This window comes from Euwallacea fornicatus, chromosome 7, assembly GCF_040115645.1.
Source record: "Euwallacea fornicatus isolate EFF26 chromosome 7, ASM4011564v1, whole genome shotgun sequence".
Lineage (NCBI taxonomy): Eukaryota > Metazoa > Arthropoda > Insecta > Coleoptera > Curculionidae > Euwallacea > Euwallacea fornicatus.
This window is the reverse complement of record NC_089547.1, coordinates 546069-568295: the sequence shown is the minus strand read 5'-3', so window position 1 is coordinate 568295 and position 22227 is coordinate 546069. Positions and strand designations below refer to the sequence as shown.

Genomic DNA, 22227 nt, shown 5'->3' with positions numbered 1-22227 from the left:
GTTCAAATAATAATTTGTTTAAAAATTTACCGGTAAAGGGGAGAGGGGGGGGGGATAATTTAGAGTCACACTGTATGTTTTCTACGATTGTAAGTTTGTTGTCAATAAACTTGCCTTAGTTGCAACTTTCGCACATTTGCTTGGTTGCGTCCATGATGAGCAACTATCAGTATCTCCAACATAATCTTCCGGTAACACTTACCTTCCAGATGTTTCCGTTCCCTGCGATAATAACATTAGGTCTTTCATCATCATAATGGTTTGTATATCTCCTTTCATTTTAGATGCTCCTCCAGTGCTCCTCTACAGTTTCATTGAGCAGACCCTCCAACCAGGCCCCGCAGTGTCCCTCAAGTGCAGCGCCTCCGGCAACCCCACGCCTCAAATCTCTTGGCTGCTGGACGGTTTCCCGCTCCCGAGTCACGGACGGTAAGTCCAAAAACAATTCAACGTGTACGTTAATGGAGAGGGTTTATCCATAAACAATAAGAATGGAGCCGTTCATGGGGATTCGGTTGGGCGGCGAAGAGGCATCCGCAATATTCGTACCGTGTTCCCGGCAGGAACGTGTTTTACGAGTTCGGTCATAAACGGAAAGGTCGCGCTACATTGAGATACTCAACGGGGTCGACCTTAGCAAGGCAGGGGCGCAACATTGCGCTATTAAACATTGAAAGGGGTGAAACAAGTCGGTACAAATTGTCGGCATGTTTTAAGGAATTATCCTGTCTTCAGAAACCCGATCCTGTATTCTGAGGGGTAGAAATTTCCCCCCAGAATGGAAAAATGGCCTATTAAAACAGCGCCGGTATGTAGGAAAGTTTAACAAACTCACGTCAATTTGACATCATCCCCTAGGGAACGTTCTGCTCAATACGCTAGCGAATCCGAGTTAAGGGTTCAAAGAATGAAACTGTTCAAGCCAACGAGTTAAAAGGGATGGACGGAGCAAACAATTGCCGCCATTTCACTGAAATTGGTCCCATTTTCTTAATGGCATGCGTCAGCGTCGCTACGACCCGTTTTGTTGCCAAAAATGGGACATGCGTCGGACCAATGGGCGCATATGAGAGATAAAAGATTGCGGTGACGTCATTTTCTTTAATTTCGTGGCCATGGATTAGTGCCTCATTTAGCAAAAAAAAAAGGGGGAAAACTGTATAAAACAATTCTACATCCGCTTCTTCTAGATCGTTAGCTCAAACATAATATTATGTGAAACTAAGGGTCGCAGGAAAATAGAAAATCAGCTCTGAATTTTTTCCTAAATTTTTAAAGCTCATTTGCTACATTGCGAATTAAATTAGATTTTGCTAGGCCTGGCCCTCGTACATTCCCTTTAGTTCATAAGAAATTCGTTAATCACTTGTCAAGAGATCAATATGTTTCTTATGAACGTCAAAGTTATACGAGGAATTGGCAAAGCTTGACTTAGTTGATATTGGAACAAATTGGCGTAATTTATTAAATTTATTTTACCAAAGCTCTATACTCGATTTCCTGTGAAGTCTATCCTGTTCCACGAATTAACTTGAATATAAACTTATTATTTAACATTATTACTACAACCAAAATGGAGCATTTGCTTGCGACAGCATGAGCAACATATCCGAGATGTCCTATTTTTTCCCTCACTTTCGAACTATTTGAATCGACCGACTTTTTTTACTTAATGCAACTTTATATGCAATCAATCGGAGTTTTAGAACAACTCCATTTCTACTAACTTATAGGAAATTAGAGTGAACTGCTACAGTAAGAAAGAACAGCAACGGATGCAGGTCAATAAAATCTTGTATTCTGATCGAGACCGAACCTGGGGTAGTCTAGAACTCGATCTAGTATTTACAACTTTCTCGGCCTCAGTCCTAGCTATTTATACTTAAAAATCTCGATCTCGTAGTAGTTTGAAGAAGCAGAAAAGAATTCTCGGTCTCGCATATCAAGACCGAAACTAACATAATCCGAGAGTCGGCCTCGGTCTCGTATGAGGCCGAGGGGTCTGGTAATCTCGTGAATCTCTAATCGATGATGCTTCCTCTTACACCAAACGATCATTAACATTTAAACAGTTTTCCTCAGTTTTATTATTGCTTTTCTCTTTCTTTTCCTCTATTTCTTCGCGACTTTCCATCCATCTAAAAATTAGCAGAAATGGAGCTAGCCCTATTATTGAGGATTATCCATTCGTTTCATTTCATCGCTTCTCTGGAAATTATCTAGATTATCCTCTTCGTAAGTTACATATCTGAACCGGGTTTTGATTTTCCGCTACTTAGGATGTTTGCAATTCCACAAGTTGGATATTAGAATTTATTGCATTCCTCAGGGTCCAGAAAAACAAAGCAATACGTCTGAGTGAGCAAACTAAAGTAAAGTTTTCTGAGTCGAAGCTGTTGCCGGCACAATTTTCGAACATGCATCTCCAAGTTTTAAGTTTGAGATTAGAAGTGAAATACGAGATTCATTACACCTCATGCCGCAAAGCAAAATGGAGTTCTTTGAATGCATTAGACAAACGTTTAACGAAGAATTTAATAAAACCATTTTAATCATTTAATCACTAGGAGGAAGCTCAAGCTGCCTTCGACGGTTTTCCTCATTAAAATGGCCGGATGAAAAATTTTATTGAGCACGTACTCAGTAAGTCAAGCGTCACCAGTATAAACGCGGTCGCTTAGTCAATATTACATTTTCAATTTTGTGGTCCCAGAATATTTAGCATGTAAAAATAAAATGGTAAGATTACAATTCTGTAACAGCCGCTGGTATAGTAATAGAGGCGTATCATTGTAACATTAATTGTTTTTCGTCAAAGTTAAAGCAATACATCGAACTTACCTAATTACAGAATCTAGGCACGAAACACATACGTGGCCGCCTTCTCTGAACCTGAATGTAATTTACTGATTCAATGTGATTTAATTCTGCCTAAAAAAATTAACAACTTTGCCCAGCTGAATACTTAAAGGCTCAATGCGAGGGTATCAAGTTCGTTTAAACTTTAATCAACCACTTTCAATATTTGAGTTCGATTTAGTTTCTTTAAAGAGATCTAATTGGGAAAATTTGTCATATGTTGATGGTTTTAATAAAATAAAAATTAAATACGTCGGAATATTTTTTTTAAATGCGAAAATTTCTGAGGTCGACGAAGGTCACTTCATATGCTGGAAAGGACTCTTTTTAAGCGGTCCAGGCAACAAGTTAAAAAATATAAAATCTTTTGAAATTTTAAATAGAAGAATTTCCTATTTAGAAAGTGGAAAAGATTTTCTGTCCAATTTTGAGATTGCAAAAAAGCAACTAACTCCTCAGGAATTTGGACAAACGTTGAAAAACTATATAATCCAAGAATAAAGGCTATCAAAGTAATTTATGCTCTTTGGCTTAACCTCTGGCAAACTGTTTGTATTTTAACGCACGCAAAGTAACATATGTCTGTACAAAAAATCTTGGCGAGCAATGTCAAGAGGTGCTGGTTGACATGCGTGCGGTAATAGTTATTTACCCAATGAGTGCGGAAAATAATAAACTTACTGACTGCAGTTCACCGACTAGCCTAAAGCCGAATTTAGCCATTATTTGAGTGTAGCAATAGCAATGGGCGTTCGTAAAAGAAAACTTCGCAGTTACCATTTGGTGAACTATAACCACAGGTCGATTATTAACATCATTCACTATTATCTATAAAACATCTGACATTGACAAGAGAAAACAAATTAACTTATCCAAGATACATGCATCTGAGCACGAAAAACTGTTCACTTCTCCCTCATGTTGTTTAATCTTAAATTAATTATGAAAGAAAAATGTCCAAACATCTGACCAAACCCTGCAAGAACTTCCTTCATTCGACATTTTAAGTAAGACATTAACAATATTATTATTCCCTGATGAGGATGTGAAAAACCCCTTTTCACACTCAGTGAGTGTACAAAATAAACGTATTCGAATATAAGCTGTTGTCGCCGATAGTCAGCAATCTGTGCTTTTTATATTATGTTGTTAATGCGTTTTTGCTTATTTTCGGGGCACTCGTAGAACAATATTGAAATCGCATCATTATGCAAACGGATGAAGGTTGCGAATTATGCAATATTTGTCCTTTTGCACCAAGTTTTATGGGGGAGAAGATAAACAGGAAAGTTAAAAGCATTCAAGATAAAATATATGTCGTCTTTCATTCTATTGTCGCGAACTCAACGTTTAAATGATTTCTGTATACTCGCTTTCAAACGTGAGAAGTCTTTATCAACTCATTAAATAAATACAACTACGATTCGACAACTACTAAATATATAGTACCGAATTACCATTCTTCAGCGATTAATTCAAGGAATCTTGAGTATATATCACATATTTTTCACCGAACATGTTATAGTTGATGGCCATTTCGTGCCGTTTGTGTACAATGATTTTTCTAGGACTCTCACAATTTGTGAAAAATAGAAGGCATTTACTGGTTTAAAACTTTAGAAACTTACTATAAATAACCAATTCGTTACGCCTTTATTCTTCCTGGTGAAAAAATAATGAAAAAAAAGTTTGTCAATATTACATTTTCAATTTTGTGGTCCTGGAACTTTCACGGAATAAATCGTCTATGCCTATGGAATGATAAAAAGCTAAAGGACCTTCGGGCCGCCCCTGTCGTATCTGGATCGTAACGAACGGCATGGAAAATAGAGTAAACCAAACAGTAAAACAGTGGAACTGTGTAACCCATCCGCCCCAGTTGTTAGGAGCAGGCAAAAAACAAGCAGCGGAGCGCGAAATTCGGGCCCTAATGGGACACTGTCCGGATGCTCCGCACTAATGAACGACCTCTGCAAAAAATGGGGCCAAATCAGTCGCAAAACTGTTGCCCCGTAAGATCGGCTTAGCACCTTTCAATTCAATAGAGTCACAAATATCGCGGCGAACCCAAAATAACGAATACAAATTGGCGTTGCCCTCCAACATGTCCGAATTACTTTCTTAATAGGGCTGATATTTCTCCCCATATGTTTCTGGGTTTGTCTTCATTAAGCCCTCCAGCCGGTATGAGAGCCATAACTTTTGGTTAGCCGTTTAAATGGAGGAACATTAGTTGTACCTCTCAGACGAGTTTTATAAATTTCTCTTTTAAGCACCCTTTACTTGTACACATCGATCGTCGAAGCGCAAAGAACAGATTTGACGCTGCGTCCTCCGTTCGTCCCTCTCTGCCCACGCTTAATCATGAGGCAATTAAAGTTATGTAGCAAGTTAAATTGCGAATTGTTTTCCGTCGCGATTCGCTAATTATTTTGATTTTCCGCAATCGATTGCTGTGACCTGAAACGCGATTCTTTCAGCTTCGTTATCGGACAGTACGTGACTGTCCACGGTGACGTCATCAGCCACGTCAACATCAGTCACGTGATGGTGGAGGACGGAGGCGAGTACACTTGCACGGCGGAGAATCGGGCTGGCAAAACTTCGCATTCGGCCAGGCTTAACGTGTACGGTAAGTGCGCATAGAGTTATCGTGTCAGTTATTGGAGTAATTTGGATTTGAATAAATGAATTTAAATTTGAACCGTATAACTGAATAGATTTCCAAAAAATTGATACAAACGATTTTATATAATTCTGAATCGAACTTTATAATTCTTTATCTCGTCGACGCATACTCACATTGTAAAAATTGCGTTTAGGAGGCCTCTCATGAATCATGAAACGCATCAAGCACTCCATTTTGTATAATTTGTCATGTTCGCGCAAACCAATTCTTAGATTTTAGCAGGAGCACCTACAATTAAATTATATGAGCGGCATCCTTTGTCCGCATTTTCAAATGATTAGATATCTGACAACACCCTTTCTTTGTAAATGATTTGGACGGACATGTATCAGGACATTATGTCGCAACAAGTATGAACGGCCTTGCGTTACAGCGTCGCGTAACACCGAATCGCAGCAATGTAACACAGAAACGTCCCATCGATTGTCGGTATTTCGGTGTTACATGAAAAAAAAATGATACGTGCTGGTGTTGCATCACATCTTTGCATGTCTGCACGGATCTCCATAACAGACTCGCGGTTTATTTTCCGCACTCCTGACAGTTTTATCCTTTTGATTTTATCTGGTTATATGATACCCAACAATGCACTGTTACGCAAAATGTCTTAACAAAGATGAATGCAAATTGTCGTAGAAATATGCAGAATGTCCCAAAAATATACCGAGAAATTTTACGGAGTAGCAGGGGACATCAGCACAAACTTTTTCTCTCTTTCTAGCTTATTTCATGATTAAAGGTTAATATAAACATGGGTCCGCAATCACTTCGTTATCTATTTACAAGATATTCAAATTACAGAAAATTTTCAGTTTTCCCTGTATAGCTTGTGCAGTTTTTGAGATATTTTACTAAAATTTAGAATATACAGTAGCGGACAAAAGTTTAGAAACTTTTTTATTTTTAAGTTAGCTCAAATAAAAAGCAAATTATTGCGATATTGTTGATGTTGATGTATGTAGTTGTAGCCTTCGTCAGTTTGATCGTTTAATAAGCGTAATCACCGTAATTATTAGGTCGTGTAGTATGAAATGAGTAGATTCTCGAAATGCCACATTAAACTGCGAATAACTTCACTCTAAATCTATATTTGGACTTGACTTTTTTATGTGGAAAAGGCACATTCTTCCTCTTTTGATCAGAGTTTAAAGCGTTAAAAATTATTGAAATCTTTTATTTTTATAAAAATTTTTGTGCGACCATGCAAAATAGTGAAATTCGTGTGGTAATGAAATATGAGTTCCACCGTGGAACCACAACAGCTCAGACGGTCGCAATATTAATGACGTGTTAGGTACTGAAGTCACTTCATAGCAAACAGTATCTCGTTGGTTCATGAAATTTCGTCCTGGCAATTTTGACCTAACAAATGAACCACGTGGACGACCTGAAACTCAAGTGGATAACGATCATCTGAAAGCCGTGGTGGAAGCGAATCCACGTCAAAGTGCGTTCGAATTTTCGTTAATATTCAGTGTAACCAACAAAACAATATTAACTCATTTGGCTGAAATTGGTGAGGTGAAAAAGCTGGACAAGTGGGTACCGCATGAGTTGAGCGACATACAGAAAGAACGACGTCTCGAAGCTTGTGTTTCGTTGTTGTGCCGGCATAATAACGATCCATTTTTGAATCGGATTGTTACTTGTGATGAGAAATGGATCCTACATGACAATACCAGACGTTCATCGCAGCGGTTGGATCAAGATGAACCACCAAAACATTGTGCGAAAAAAAATCTTCGTCGAAAGAAGCTTATGGTGTCTGTTTGGTGGTCCAACGCAGGTGTCATCCATCACAGCTTCATGAAACCTGGTGAATCGATTACGGCTGATGTCTACTGCCGACAACTGACCGAAATGATGAGGCAACTGTCGGTTAAGCAGCCAAGATTAGTAAATCGAAGCGCACCGCTATTGTTGCACGACAACGCTCGGCCACACACCGCACAAGTCACCTTGGTCAAGCTACAGGAGTTGGAATTGGAAACTCTTCGTCATCCACCGTATTCACCCGACTTAGCACCCACTGATTACCACTTCTTTCAAAATTTGGATAACTTTTTGGCAGGGAAAACATTCAACTCCGACGAGGCTGTCAAAGCTGCCTTCCACGAGTTTATCGACTCCCGGCCTGCAGGCTTTTACAGCAGGGGAATCAATGAACTTCCCGTTAAATGGCAGAAGTGTATTGATAATGGTGGTGCATATTTCGATTGACAATAAAAACATTTCATATGAAAAAAAAATGACTAAAGTTTCAATTCAATTCTACTCATTTCATACTACACGACCTAATAAAATACCAAAAATAAAATGAAAATTTTCATCTTTTTTTAGTCGGACAAAAGTTTAGAAACTTTTATTTATAAATGAATTAATAATACAGAAAAAAAGAATTTTAACATTTGGTGCCATATCCTTTCGAATTAATCACTGCCTGACATCTTCTGGGCATCGAATCAACCAGCTTCCAACACATTTCCTCGGGAATTTTTTTCCACTCGTCCATTATTGTTTCTAAAAGTTCAACCCTATTACGAATATTTTTTAAGCGAATGCGTCGATCTAGGATTTTCCACATGTGTTCTGTTGGGTTTAAATCCGGAGATTGTGAAGGCCACTCAATTACACTGATCCCATTTGAAGAAAACCACTCTTTGAGTATCTTTGAAGTGTGTTTGGGGTCGTTATCCTGTTGGAATTTCCAACGAAGAGGCATTTCATACTCCGCATATGGCAACATATTATTCGCTAATATATCCCAGTGTTGAAACTTGTCCATTCTTTCCTGTACCTCCACAATTGGTCCAAGACTAGACCGACTAAAACAACCCCGTACCATCACACTTCCACCTCCGTGCTTAACCGTTGGTATTTGGTACTTGACTTCGTATCTTCTACCTGCTGGTCATCTTACGTAGCGTCTACCGTCCGATCCGAATATTTTAAATTGACTTTCGTCACTCCAAAAAACCGTACGCCATTTTTTACAGGTCCAGTGTAAGTGCTCCGGTGCAAAACCTAGACGGGCCTTCACGTTTTTCTTTGATAAGAGTGGTTTCTTAACAGCAACCCTTCCGAACAAACCCACAGAATTCAACCGACGTCTCACAATCCTTTTGCTCAACTGGAGATGAAATTCTTCCGCAATTTTTTGATTAATTTCGCGTGCTATCTTACGAGGATCTTTTTCCGAGATTCTTTTTATTACTTTATCAATTGCGGAAGTCGTTTTTCGTGGACGTCCTGCACTTTTCAGCCTTAACAGATTTTTATCACCAACACGAGAAACAGCTATAATTCTTGAAATAGAACTTTTACTAATTTTAAGGTTTTTAACAATATTAATTTGTTTTTGACCACTCTCATACAGTTGAATAATTTTTTCCTTTAAATCGCTTGAAATACACTTTGCTTTACCCATAACATATAACATTAGTAGTAATAAATGATCCAAAATGGTTAAAACTTTGAACAAACTGAAGATAAACGAAAAGTTTCTAAATTTTTGTCTGAGCAAAAAACTATTTTGTCCAAATGATAAAATTATAAAAAACTTATACCATAAACAAGCTTATACGAGGTTCATGCGGTTTGTAAAGACACATTTTACGCATAGGAGGAGTCTCTATAAATTCATATTTAAACAAAAATTTAAAAACAAGAAAGTTTCTAAACTTTTGTCCGCCACTGTAGTTTACACAGTAGGACTTACATCGTCGGGCGTGTCAAATAGTTTTGATCATCTACAAGGTGGTATTTTTTCAAGGGCCATGCCTCCCTTTTCTTCTCCAGAACTTTTTGGCGGATCACCGCTAGTAAACTCTAAAAATATAGAGTGACTCGTTTATTTTATTTAGAACCTTTTTGGACTCTTAAATTATTTTCGTGTCTGTGTCGATTATCGAGAAAAAATAAATAACGATTTTCGGTAATCCCTCATATGAAATAAAAAGTTATTAGGGCAAGTATTTACTATAGGTAATCCTCTATTTCTAAGGATTTAAAAAAATACCTATTGAGAATTAATATCGGGATGACCTTAAATAATACGGTTAACAAGGAAACTATATTAGAGCAACTGTTGAAAGTAACCTCCTAAAACCCTTACAGATACGTCCACCCTTCTTCCCATTGATGCCCATATTCTTTCGAATACCTCCGGAGAATTTGAAAATTTCATACGGTTTCAAATGCATCTGATGCTTGATTTCGTACCTCATCAATAGTAGTCGCTTTTTTTTTATTTGAACACCCTACAAATAGGTAACAAGGCGTTTGCAGACCTATGTTCATATTCATTCAATCATCAAATAAACTAAAGAATTACACCCTTCAGTATGGACATGATATTTAGGAACACCCTAAATTTTCCTATAACTATTTGACTAACACAATTCAGCTTCATCACTCTTGACCATAGCGACTTGGCCAGTGGCCAGAGCCTACGCTCTATGCACTGACCTGTTGCTTACGTTCAAAGATTTGATCAAGATGCAACAAAGACGCCCAACATGTTGGCCGTTGACATCATCAATTTCTACTTGCGTTTGATTGACTCGCGAAGACCCGAACTGATGAAGTCTAATGGAATCGAAACTGGTCTTTCGGGTGAGTTTATTAAACGTCAGCCTGGAACGAGATATAAAGTCGTAACAGGTATTAGTTTTCTCAGATTTTCCCTAGGACTAAATGCATTTATTTTCACTAAGGTTTTACGCGTTATAGTGCATCTTCTCGTATCATATAAGCAGATGAAGTCAATAAAATAAATTTCTTAGAAGTACGGAAAATAAATCGAGACCATGTAACGGGGATCTACTCAGCCATTCTAAGATGTGATCATATATCATTTCCTTCATAAAACAGTGAAATACCCACAATCGATGGGGCGTCTCCATGTTACGGCGCTGGGTTTCAATGTTACGTGACGCTATTACGCAGGTGTGTCCATACTTGTATATGTAAAAATAATAACAAATTTCTGTAGCGACTTGTCAGTTTGAAACATTTTTCACGACGTACTAACTTTTCTTATCGACACGTGCTTAGGTTTACCATATATACGATTGCTGCCGAAAGTTACCGCTGTAGCTGGAGAGCAGCTGAGGCTGAAATGCCCGGTGGCCGGCTACCCCATTGAAGAGATTCACTGGGAGCGAAACGGCAGCGAACTGCCTAATGCACTACGACAAAAAGTATGTTGTCTTATTTTAATGGACAAATCGTTAGGTAATTTTTCTTAGGTGCTTTCGGACGGTACCCTAATAATAGAACCCGTGGAAAAAAAGGAGGACGCCGGAGTGTACACTTGTTGGGCGAGGAACAAAAGAGGTCAAACCGCTAGGAGAAGCGGCGAAGTAGACGTTATAGGTCTGTGATTTTGAACATTATTTAACGTAACAGTTGAAGAAATATTATACGAAACGTTCTCTTTGCTTAACTGAAATGTGTTCTAGTACCCCCTAAAATAAATCCGTTTTACGTGAGTTCGGCGTTGCACGTCGGCGATCGCGCCTCTTTGACGTGCGCCGTCACTAAAGGCGATTTGCCGCTGACCATAGCCTGGATCAAAGATGGGCGCCTTTTGACGCCCTCAAGCCATTCGCTAACTATCACCCAAGTGGACCATTTCACCAGCATTTTAGGTATAGACAGCCTGTCTCCCGAGCACAACGGCAACTACTCGTGCGTGGTGAAAAACGACGCCTCCCAGGTGGCTCACACCCAACAACTAACCGTCAACGGTAATCTTCAATTCTGCCTGTGGCTGCTGATGATGATGGATATGAGACGAAACGTCGGTTGTTTTTTTTTTTGTTTTTGGTCCGATATTTTTCTATAGCTCTCGTTCTTTGTCTTTTTTTTTAATTAATTATTACCGGAGACGCTGGTTGGTTTTGGTTCCGAACCGCCAGAGGCAACACTAACCACCCGTCCCGATCTCTTTCTCTATCTCTGTCTCTCTCGGGTCTCAGTGCCACCCATAATCGAGCCGTTCCACTTCCAAGAGGGCCTGAGCGAGGGCATGCGCACGCGCACAGTATGCGGAGTGAGCGCGGGGGATCCCCCACTCACCGTCACGTGGCTCAAGGACGGCAGACCGTTGGCTCCCGAGCTGGGAGTGAACGTTACGTCGCTGGACGGCTTCAGCAGCCTCCTGAGCGTGGCCAGGTAACGCGTCTACACTCACGTCGACTCTGATCGTTCAGACCAGGGGCGACGATTTGGAGAGACGCGTCATCTGGCCTCGTTTTAGTCTTGATTCGCGTCACTCGGGGGACTTCACCTGCGTAGCCAGCAATCCAGCGGCAGAAGTGCGGTTCACCGCTAAACTTCAAGTCAAAGGTAGGTGAAAAGGCTCCTCCTCACACTGTACAGAGCCTGGAGAAGTGCGGTTTCAGGTGTTGCGATTGAACCCTGAAACCACGCCCCATTTTCCCCGATTCACGACTGGCCTTATTTCTTTAACCCTTCACTGCTGGAACGAAACGAGATTGACTTGTGATACGCACACACTTTTACATTAGAGAGAAGATGGTGGATTAAATGCTTTAGAATATTAAGATCTGTTGCAATTTTCATTCGAGCTCTACGTTTAATTAACTGTAGCACTTTAAAGATCCGGATTCGATCCTATTAAATGTCGTCCGTTCGGTTCATTTACTATCAACTAAACGCAGGCAGAAACCGACAATGTCGGCAAGTATGTCGAGGATGCAGGAAAATATTATAACAGCACCATTTGCTGTGTTCTTGTTGCTGCAACTCGACCAAATGTCTCGAGTTAATTAAACGCAGAGCTGAAATGAGGCATTCAGCTTCATGATTTGCCGAAATTTGCCTAAATTTAATACACATGATATAATCAAAGAGAGGAAATGCGTTGGGGTAGACTCAATATTCTCAGGATCAATAAACCTGGTCACATCACCGCTGCACTGCAATGAATAAGTTATCCGTCTTTCATTGTGTCACCGTCTTTCATTGACACAATAAACAGAAGCTGCGTTACATTGTGAAGAAAGATTTTTTTAAAAGTTTGAATAACACGTTTTGCAATATTCTTCGGGAGTGACTACGGCACTGCTTGCGACACGCAAAAGATATTTAAAAATCACCTCTTCAAATTCTCAAAATAATATAGTGTTTGGAGAACAGAACAAAGTTCAATCCTACTTTTACTTATGAATCCTATGCCCGTCTGTCAAATTATCTTAAAAAAATTAAAAATATTATGTCAATCACGTTTCGGTTTTATCACACCCTGAATCACCACCAAATCACGGCATTATGTCTATCACGCCCCGCCCACTAGCACCGCCCACGCTTTGGCACCGCCGCTGACGTCATCGTCCGGGCCCGAATCGCTCCGACGGGAAGCGAGTAAGGCCGAAGGTACCGTTTTTGCACCAATTTTAGTTTGTTTTGCCTTTATTTTTTAAACCAATTCTTAAGTTACCTTTTCTCGGTTTGTCACATTTGTTTCGCATGCTTTGGGCATGGCACGTTGAGCATGCTTAGGTGTGTAGTACTTTGAAATCGACCGATGTTTAGTTTATACGATTTATATGCATATAAAACAAAAAAATATTCAATTGCAGTACTTTGATGTTAATAGTCCAAATTGGTGAGCTCTGTGTCTGTCCATTGGGGACATGTAGTCATTTCGGATTTGGATATATATATATATATATATATATATATATATATATATATATATGTATATACATATGTATATATATACATACACAGAATGTCTCATTTAAAACTCTGATTGAAAATTACTCAAATACGGTACGATGTATGAAAAACAATTTCAAATAAAAGTCGTGCGGTAAAGAGCGGGACATGTCATGAAGACTTTTAGCCAAAACTTCATTTTAAGGTGATTTCAAGGGCGACTTTTTTTCAAACGAGAACCTCATATCTTTTTACAGATACACCTTTTCCACATAGACCTTCAAAAAATTAATTTATTTTATTTTAACAATTTTTTATTACACTTTTTGCTGCAGAGTTATCCTCGATTTTTTCCAATTTTTGAAATAGTCGAATTCTTTGCTTTTTTTGTAGAAAAGTTTTGCAATACATATTCTGTTTAAAACTCATAACAATTCTTCAATTTAATTAAAAAAATTCTTTATCACAGCTTTTAATGAGACACCCTGTGCATATCCGACTTCACATATAAATATATAGAGGTATATTTCATCCGATGTTTATCGCCTAAACAGTCACCGAATGCGAATAAATTTATCTAACAACTTGACTAACATCCATGCAGGGCCACTTCAAACACCGATAAGTTGATGTCAACTGTATATGTCAATAGGTACAGTGCTGTCAGCTTATTACGACTTATGGCATTTGAATTTATCATTTTCTGTCAGAGTTTTTCTAAATTTTAATGGTGTACAAATCATTTCTGAATGTATTGGACATTTATCATTCCCAACTTAAACGAAGGTGTGTCTGTTTGGGTATTTGGCAATAACCGTGGCTATACGTACATGAAATTTACTTTAAGAATTAGAAAAAAGACACGATAAACGCACAAGAATAATGTGGCGTAATTTTCTAAAATTATTAAAAAGCATCGATGATAATCTTCCATTTAGAATTTGAAAGTTGCACAAAAGTTAAATTTGAATGAGGTTTCTCTTGGAAAGTTCTCTTGGTGGTGAACTGCCACCCACCGTGTCTATTATTATCACAGAAATTAAATAATTAGACACATATGCAGGATATTTCAATTTTAACCCGCATAACCTTAGGAACATAATGACGGTCCAAAAATAATGTCAGTGTGCTATATAAACCAATGTCGAATAAGGTTTATTTTAGCAGATATAGGAGGTTCAAATTTGAGTTAAAAAATGAAGAACGTCAATTTCGAAGGGGTTAGAGATTTAACTTCTTAATATTTTTACGTTAAAAGTTATTATTAAGTATGAATCAACTTATGTAGATAACAATTTAACATTAATATGTAAGCAACCTAAACGTGCATTAAAATTATATTAATTTTTTTTTCTTGAAAACCATGGGTCGGACGAAAAAATTCCACGAGAGACTATTCCTCCAGAATTCAACGAGGCATTCAAGAATCATTTTTATTTTCAGAACAACCAGTAGCAAACTACTTTCTTGAAAAATATTACCTAAAATGGAGATAAGCACGCCGCTGGAAAAGCTAAAAAATATATTTTTCCAGCAAAACATGTGCGTTGTTCATAGTCATCAACACCTCCAAAATTGTATTAACGAATTTTTAACCTTTTTTAAAGAAATTTAATATTTTTGTAATTAAATTTGAACCCCCTGTGTCGACAAAAGGGAGCCTTACTAGACGTTGGTTTATATAACAAACTGACATTATTTTTACGCTATTAAAATTATACGGGTTAAAACTGAAACACCCTGTATACAGGATGGCCCACTCTCAATGCAGGAAAAATTATCGTAGATGTCGAAATTAACATTTTTATAAGCTGTTAGTATGCAACTCATGGTTAAAAATGCTCCATTTGGAGAAAACTCATTTTTGAATTTGTTTGATTCTCCACATAACTTTTGTATTCTCCGTCATAAATTGCAACTCTTGTACGAAACCCCTTGACGGACTGAGGGGTGCGTTTTCTGAGATGATTTCAACTATTGATTATTAAGTGATAAAATAGTGTGTTCCCTCTTCGTTCCGATCGCACGTAAGACGAATAAAGCATATAATGAATTCTCCTGAGCCGTGTGTTCTTCTGAACTTACCTTCACAAAATGACTTGTCGATCCATACCTGGAAGTATTAACGCATTATTGCGAAACACACGTATCAGTCTCTTACAGGGGACTGATGCCATAAACCACAGCTTGGAGCCACATATCCAGTAGACACACCTTTACCTTTCTCTGCCCTCAAATCGCCCTCACAACTCCCTTTTTAGTTCCGCCGAGATGGTTGGTGGAGCCAGTAGACGTGAGCGTCGAACGGAACAAACACATCTCTTTACACTGCCAGGCCCAGGGCGTCCCAACGCCCTCGGTCATATGGAAAAAAGCCATAGGTCTGTGATGCAATTTATTTATACACTTGTCAGATATGGGTGTCTCTTGTAAACAGGGCCTAAAAACGGGGAGTATGAGGAGGTCAGGGACCACACATATACGAAGCTATTGGGCAATGGTACTCTGCTCTTGCAGCACGTGAAGGAAGATCGAGAAGGGTACTATTTGTGCAAAGCTGAGAATGGAATTGGGACAGGCATTGGAAAAGTTATTCAGCTAAGGGTTAATTGTGAGAATTTCTACCTTGATGCAAAATCATATGGTCATTATGGATGAATTGTAGCTCCTCCGTATTTTGCGGCGCCCTCGAGGATGATCACGGTCAAAAAGGGTGACTCAGCCTTGTTACATTGCGAGGTAAATGGGGATAAGCCCATTAGCGTGATTTGGCTCCGAGGGGTTAAGAGCGAGTTGAATCCTTCCACCGATTACCGGCTCAATTCCAAGCAGGATGTCACCCCCGAAGGGGTAAGTCATGTTCTGGTGGGTTATAAGGAAAAACTTAGTCAAAAATCTGGTCTGTTAGCGCAGTTAGATTAGAACATAGCGACTAGTGGAAAGTTATAGTCAGGCCATTAAGTGTAAAAAAATCGGGTCAGTGCAGGTTGTTGAGTTAAACCTGAGTGGAATGTTGTCAGATTGAATTCACTAGCCAACCACTTCAAGCTCGAGCTACTGATAAAGAAACTGAGGCAAGGGCTACCTCACATTAGCTGACAACAAATAAAGCAGTCCCAAATACTCAAAGTAACAAAGCTGATCCCTATAAAAAATTAAGTCGATTGAAGTTACATAATGAAACTTAAAATAAAAATCAGGACAGTTTAGGTTTCCGATAAAAAAAACCTGAGGTAAAATCCAGGTCACCTCACATTACTGAACAAAAACTGAAGAAAAACTTTGGATTTCCTAAAAACATCAGGTCAATTCAGGTTTTTATATGAAAACCAAAGCAAAAATCGAATTAGTTTTGGTCATTGAACTGACGAAAACTGATGCAAAGGTTCTTTCACAATAGTTTACCAACAAAAATTTATGCAATATTCATCTCATTTTCAATATACGAAAGAAAATTGAGTCAGTTCAAATAATTTTCGTCTGGTTCTTCTTCAGTGCGATTCGGTTTTAGGTGGCGGCAGAGCTGCAAATCCTCAATGCGGGCGCCTCAGATTCGGGGGCATATTTCTGCCAAGCGAGCAATATGTATGGGAGGGACCAGCAATTGGTGCAACTCCTAGTGCAGGAACCTCCAGGTCCTCCTCAAGAACTTGAAGTAATAATATAAAAATTTACAATTTTTTATATCTACTTGAAATATCATTTCATTACAAAAAAGCAGATGTTTTTACCTTGAATATTCTAATAGTAACTAACAGTGGTCGAATTGAAGGGAAAAGGATCTGCTTTATATTTTTACCCGAACGTTCAGAACTTCGCATTATGGGTTATAGGTTCCTTCGAAAAGTAGTACCTCAGTGAGCCTGAAATGGGCTCATAGGACTTCAGACCCCAACGAAGTGTTTAAATTTATTATTGAATTTCGGGAGGGGGACCGTAAGTACGTTGTTTGCGGTTTTCTCATAATATTTTAAGGGTAATGCTTTTAGGGACTTGGCATCAAATTGAGCTGACCGAGAGTCCCCTGCCTTATTCCGCCACTATCGACGATCTAAAACCAGCAACGAAATACAGTTTCAGGTGAGTCTGAAACCTGAGTGATGAAGTTATGTTGCAATAGAGAATAAGATTTTACATCTAAACGGTATTCCTCAGAAGGAGGAGCCAATTCTAATTATGAGGAAGCCTGAATAAATCTTCGATAAAAGATCAAAATAAAAATGCTGCATATAATAATATAATTGTTGTGCAGAATATTGGCTGAAGGACCAGCAGGCAAGAGCCAGTCCAGCGATGAAATCAACGTGACCACTCTCAGTGAAAAACCGGCAGGTCCTCCACTAAACCCCACGGCGCGTCCCATTTCTTCTACTGAAATTTTAGTAGGCTGGAACCCTCCAATTGCAGAACTACGACACGGCATCATTCAGGTACCTCCCAATCTTTCACAAATGAATGAACATTAAACCAGTAACCGAGACGATTTAGGGGTACAATGTGGGCTATCGGGCCCCCTTTATGGGTTCCTTTAACTTCACCTCTGTGACTGGAGACGGTGAAGACGGAGGCGAAGTCCTGCTGGGTGGCCTCAAAAAGTATACGCGCTACGCACTGGTGGTTCAAGCATACAACGAAGTGGGGACTGGTCCGTTGAGTGAACAGGTCACTACGGAGACTTTAGAAGACGGTAGGAATCATTATACTTTTCACCATTGGTCAATTGAGAATGTCCCTGTGATGGCATGCAAATAATCTCAGAATTCAATGTAGTGCGGTTTAAATTTCTTATAGCGACAACACTTCTTAAAAAAAAAAATCATCCCGTGTAAGATTATGAGATCATACAACGGCTGGATTCCCAATTGCTTACTTTTAGTGCCCAGCAGTCCTCCCATGGATATCCGCTGCACCTCTCCAACGTCTCAGAGCATCCAGGTCAGTTGGCAGCCGCCCCCGAACGAAGACTGCAATGGCAACATTCAGGGCTACAAGCTCACTTACGAGCCGGTTTTGGATGAATATTTGCGAGGTTGGACATGAGAAACTGCGGACAAATTTGGAGTTGATAAATGAAAATTGTGTTACAGCCAACGACGTAATGGAGACTAGAAAAACCACCGCCCTTATAACTGTGATAACCGGCCTCAGGAAGTTTACAAATTACAGCCTGCAAGTGTTGGCCTTCACCAAAGTGGGAGATGGATTAATGTCCATTCCGCATTATTGCCAAACGGAGGAAGATGGTTAGTTTTAATAAACGGAAAACAAAGAATAAGTACTAGAAAATTTTCCATCTGATCAAAATTTTTAGGTTTTATAAGCGTTTACGTTTTTTCCTTAGTTCCAGGAGCACCAATTGATATCAAGGTGGCCGCCGCCTCCGCCCAGTCTCTAAGAGTGTCCTGGCTGCCGCCTCTAGACCCCAACGGAGTTATAACGAAGTACAGCCTCTACAGGTAAGTTTTAATTTTTTTTTTCTCACCAGGGTAAATTAAGGACAACGGTTGCAGACGAAGTACTGATGGCCGTCAAGAGATCGACAACGGCAAACAAATTATCTCCAGCCATACAACGGCCTTCGAGGTGAAGAACGTGCAGCAACATGTGGAGTACCAGTTTTGGGTGACGGCCTCAACGAGAGTGGGGGAGGGGCAGAGCTCCAAAGTTGTGAATCAGGTCATCACTGGCCGAAGTAAGTTAGTTTGGCCGTTAAACATAAAACACTGTTGCCAGTTTACCTTAGCCAACCCTTTTTCTTCTCTTTCTTTCACAGTTCCTGCTCGGATAATATCGTTTGGAGGAAACGTGGTGCGCCCATGGCGCACTTCCGTGACACTTAATTGCGAGTCCGTGGGATCACCGCGCAGGGAGTGGTTGAAAAGCGATCAGATTTTGAAGGCATGTTCGGTCGCGTATTGTAAAATTATCTTTAATGGAAAAATTGGCTCTGTTTCAGGGTGGAGCCAATCACAATCAACAGCTTTTGGACACTGGCGAGTTAATTCTGTCCAATTTGCAGCTTTCCGATGCGAGCAATTATACATGCCAAGTGGACAATGGCCATGGAACTGACAGGTATACAAATATATGAGATATTCGAGATTAATGTACAGTTTGTTAATTTTTGAAACCATGTGAGTTTGGATTAAAAACTCCTCCATGGTGGTCGATAGTGCTTTAATTTCCAGTAAACCCCAGATGATAACTTTGTGAGGCATTGGCAAGAGTAACCATATTGATCTTTTCAATCCCCTTTACCATTTAATTCCCTGATGGTATCTTTTTGCTTCCTTATCTGCGTCTCTTACAGAATTACATACAACTTAGTAGTCCAAGTGCCTCCTGGAGCACCGTTGCTTTACGTCACTTCCGCCACTAGTTCCAGCATTTTACTACATTGGAAAGCAGGCAACAATGGAGGCGCTCCGATAAGTGGCTTCACACTGAATTACAGGTAACAGTGTGGGTAGTAATCGAACATTTCACGCCTTCACATTCGTAATTTTATATCTCAATTGGTGCTAATCACAATAATATTTTTTCAACAGAAAGCAGCACGGGAACTTGGACGAATTTCATCTGTCGCGGCACGCAACCAGCTATGAGCTCAAGGTGGATACCATCCGCGAAGCCTATCATCGCTAAGGTTAACTCGATTTCAGGGTCTTTCATGTGGATCCACCTACCACCTGTACCTCACGGCCCACAACAGGATCGGCTCCAGTCCTGCTAGCCACCCACTAGAAGCTCGCACTCAAGGGCACCCTCCGGGCGTGCCTCCTGCTGCGTCCTTCGTGTCACCTAATTCTACTAGTGTCTCTTTGAGGCTGCACGTGTGGCCGGACAACGGCTGTCCTATTCTGTATTTTGTTTTACAGTATAGGAAAACATCGGAAAGTCAATGGACTCTAGGTAAGGTTGAGTCGGAGGCCGGGTAAACCATTAAAGATTTTTTATGGCTAGTATCAAACGCGCTAAAGCCACAACGTAAAACATCAATCACTGGACTAACGTCCGCCACACGGTACGTTGCGAAGTTGGAGGCTCACAATGTGGCAGGATTTAGCACTGAAGAGTTTAGTTTCACCACTCTCACCAAGGACGGGGGTTTGTTACTTGTGAAATTACATTTCCAGAATAGCACGGAAAAAAACTTTTTGCAGAAGTTCCTCCACCTGATCTGATCAGACAGGGCAACGAGGGACACGCCTTCTACACCGACATGAAATTCATAGTGATCTCGGTGATAAGCACTGTGCTGGGGACGATAGTACTGCTCAGCGTTCCGTTGCTAATCAGACGACGTAAGTGAAAGGATAAATGAAATCTGATTCTTTTTCCGATTCGTCAGTGTATTTTAGTACAAATACGTAATGTGGAGGAGTTTCTTTTCCACATCGAGTTAAGGTTATAAAATGAATTTATTTATTAGTTATGGTGGGGGGACTTTAATGAAACTCGGTGTGTTAAAGGACTTCCTTAAGGTTTTATTAAATTAAAAATAAGGTACATTCGGCAAAAAAGCGCCTTTCCCGTCTTCGATTGGTTGCTTGAGTTCCACGTCACGTTATACGAACGACGGTGATCTCAAGCAAGAAAAAGACTTTTAACATAAACGCTTGTTAAGTTCATTCATTAAAAGATCTATATTAAATTAATAATTTCTTTTATGACTTTTTTATTACAGACTACAAGCAAACGCATCGGGAGCAGCTAGATAATCGGCAAAATGCGGAAGCTCAAAGGGAACGATACTACGCAACCATACACAAAGTAGCGCTCCAAGCGGGGGATAAAATACCAGGTAACATTCTTAATGTTCACGATTGTTCCTTTTCTTACGTAAGTGCAGAAGTACCAAAACTTTAATAAAATTAACACCAAAATGCTTGATAAACTTGAACTGACCTGAATTGGCCTGAAAATGCTTAGGTGTTAGATTGGATTATTCAGAAATCCCTAACTAAAAAAAAAACAAGATTTGAAAATGCTAAAAGAGCCGAGGCGGCCGCAAAACTTGTAAAAAGACTTTGGAAATAAAATCGTTTTAGAAACCTCCGAAGACATATCGCCATATGCCACTTTCCAACTATCCGAGCCGAGCACGCTTGCGCAGAACACGATGTTACACAGTTTCATGTACCACGAACATGCTGTGACGGAGGGTTGCGCCTCTCCACCCCCCTCGAGCTCCGTGCAACGAAACTCTCCCTACTATAACATTGTGAGTAAACATTTTCGTTTCACACACGACTCACTTGATAATCGTAAGTTTTCCCCGTCTAGAAGTCGATAAAAAAGCGAGCAGATGCCAATAATTATTACAATATAGTATGTATAATTAAAGAGTATGACGTGTTGCACGTGTGCTTTGCTTGCAAGAAGGAGGGCAGGGATAGTAATGGGTTATACTGTTTAGAGGCGCATTCGCCAATTTGTCAAGACTATATATGGTTTCAAGTCCCTTGACGCGCGTTGATATGATTTAAAGAACGATAGTAGGGCAATTGTCCATTGGCAAATAACCACCACTAAGATATTTGAACAAAACGGTCAAGTAAAGTGCGGTTTCTCTCATGAAGGTATGTTCAATTTATCCAGTACGCTCATGCAATGACAAAATACGGAAAGTGACAGATGACCGTGACAGTTGACACCTTTAACGTATAAAATGATAGATGACAACTCAGAAACAGTGATAATCAAACAACTCAATAAGTGTGTATCTGCGGTTACTTCGAAAACTACAGCCACCTGTAAAAAACTCATTTTTAGGCGAAATTATATGGGCATCTACGTTTTCATTTAAAATATTAGGACGGACACTCCAAACTACAGCCTAAGGAATACGCCAAAAGACAAACGATAATATCTTCTCCACAGTGTCTAGGGATTATATCCAGAATATATTTCTTTTACCTTTTTCTTGACAACTTGTCCACCTTGAGAAGTGTCAAATATTCAATAAACTTAAATTTCGCCCATTGCTTCTC

General features: G+C 39.6%; 1 protein-coding gene across 6 annotated transcripts in view; it reads left to right on the top strand.

The window, feature by feature from the left end:
- The window catches only part of Dscam2 (Down syndrome cell adhesion molecule 2), a 133984-nt gene that overhangs the window by 109881 nt on the left and 1876 nt on the right, over positions 1–22227 (top strand). For 2 of the 6 annotated variants that reach the window (XM_066283885.1, XM_066283881.1), the window contains exons 9-35: positions 285–429; positions 5340–5491; positions 10604–10749; positions 10798–10924; positions 11011–11298; positions 15496–15615; positions 15672–15845; positions 15900–16084; positions 16746–16889; positions 17068–17170; positions 17224–17314; positions 17487–17664; positions 17723–17921; positions 18111–18263; positions 18322–18477; positions 18576–18690; positions 18745–18926; positions 19008–19132; positions 19191–19309; positions 19545–19688; positions 19783–19846; positions 19897–20146; positions 20198–20341; positions 20398–20538; positions 20922–21038; positions 21286–21458; positions 21521–21565. In XM_066283885.1, the coding sequence (XP_066139982.1) occupies positions 285–429; positions 5340–5491; positions 10604–10749; positions 10798–10924; positions 11011–11298; positions 15496–15615; positions 15672–15845; positions 15900–16084; positions 16746–16889; positions 17068–17170; positions 17224–17314; positions 17487–17664; positions 17723–17921; positions 18111–18263; positions 18322–18477; positions 18576–18690; positions 18745–18926; positions 19008–19132; positions 19191–19309; positions 19545–19688; positions 19783–19846; positions 19897–20146; positions 20198–20341; positions 20398–20538; positions 20922–21038; positions 21286–21458; positions 21521–21565 (3980 nt within the window). Of the gene's footprint in view, positions 1–284; positions 430–5339; positions 5492–10603; positions 10750–10797; positions 10925–11010; positions 11299–11529; positions 11726–11810; positions 11900–15495; positions 15616–15671; positions 15846–15899; positions 16085–16745; positions 16890–17067; positions 17171–17223; positions 17315–17486; positions 17665–17722; positions 17922–18110; positions 18264–18321; positions 18478–18575; positions 18691–18744; positions 18927–19007; positions 19133–19190; positions 19310–19544; positions 19689–19782; positions 19847–19896; positions 20147–20197; positions 20342–20397; positions 20539–20921; positions 21039–21285; positions 21459–21520; positions 21566–22227 lie in introns of all 6 variants that reach the window. The other 4 variants (XM_066283887.1, XM_066283883.1, XM_066283882.1 and 1 more) reach the window with 3 other exon arrangements.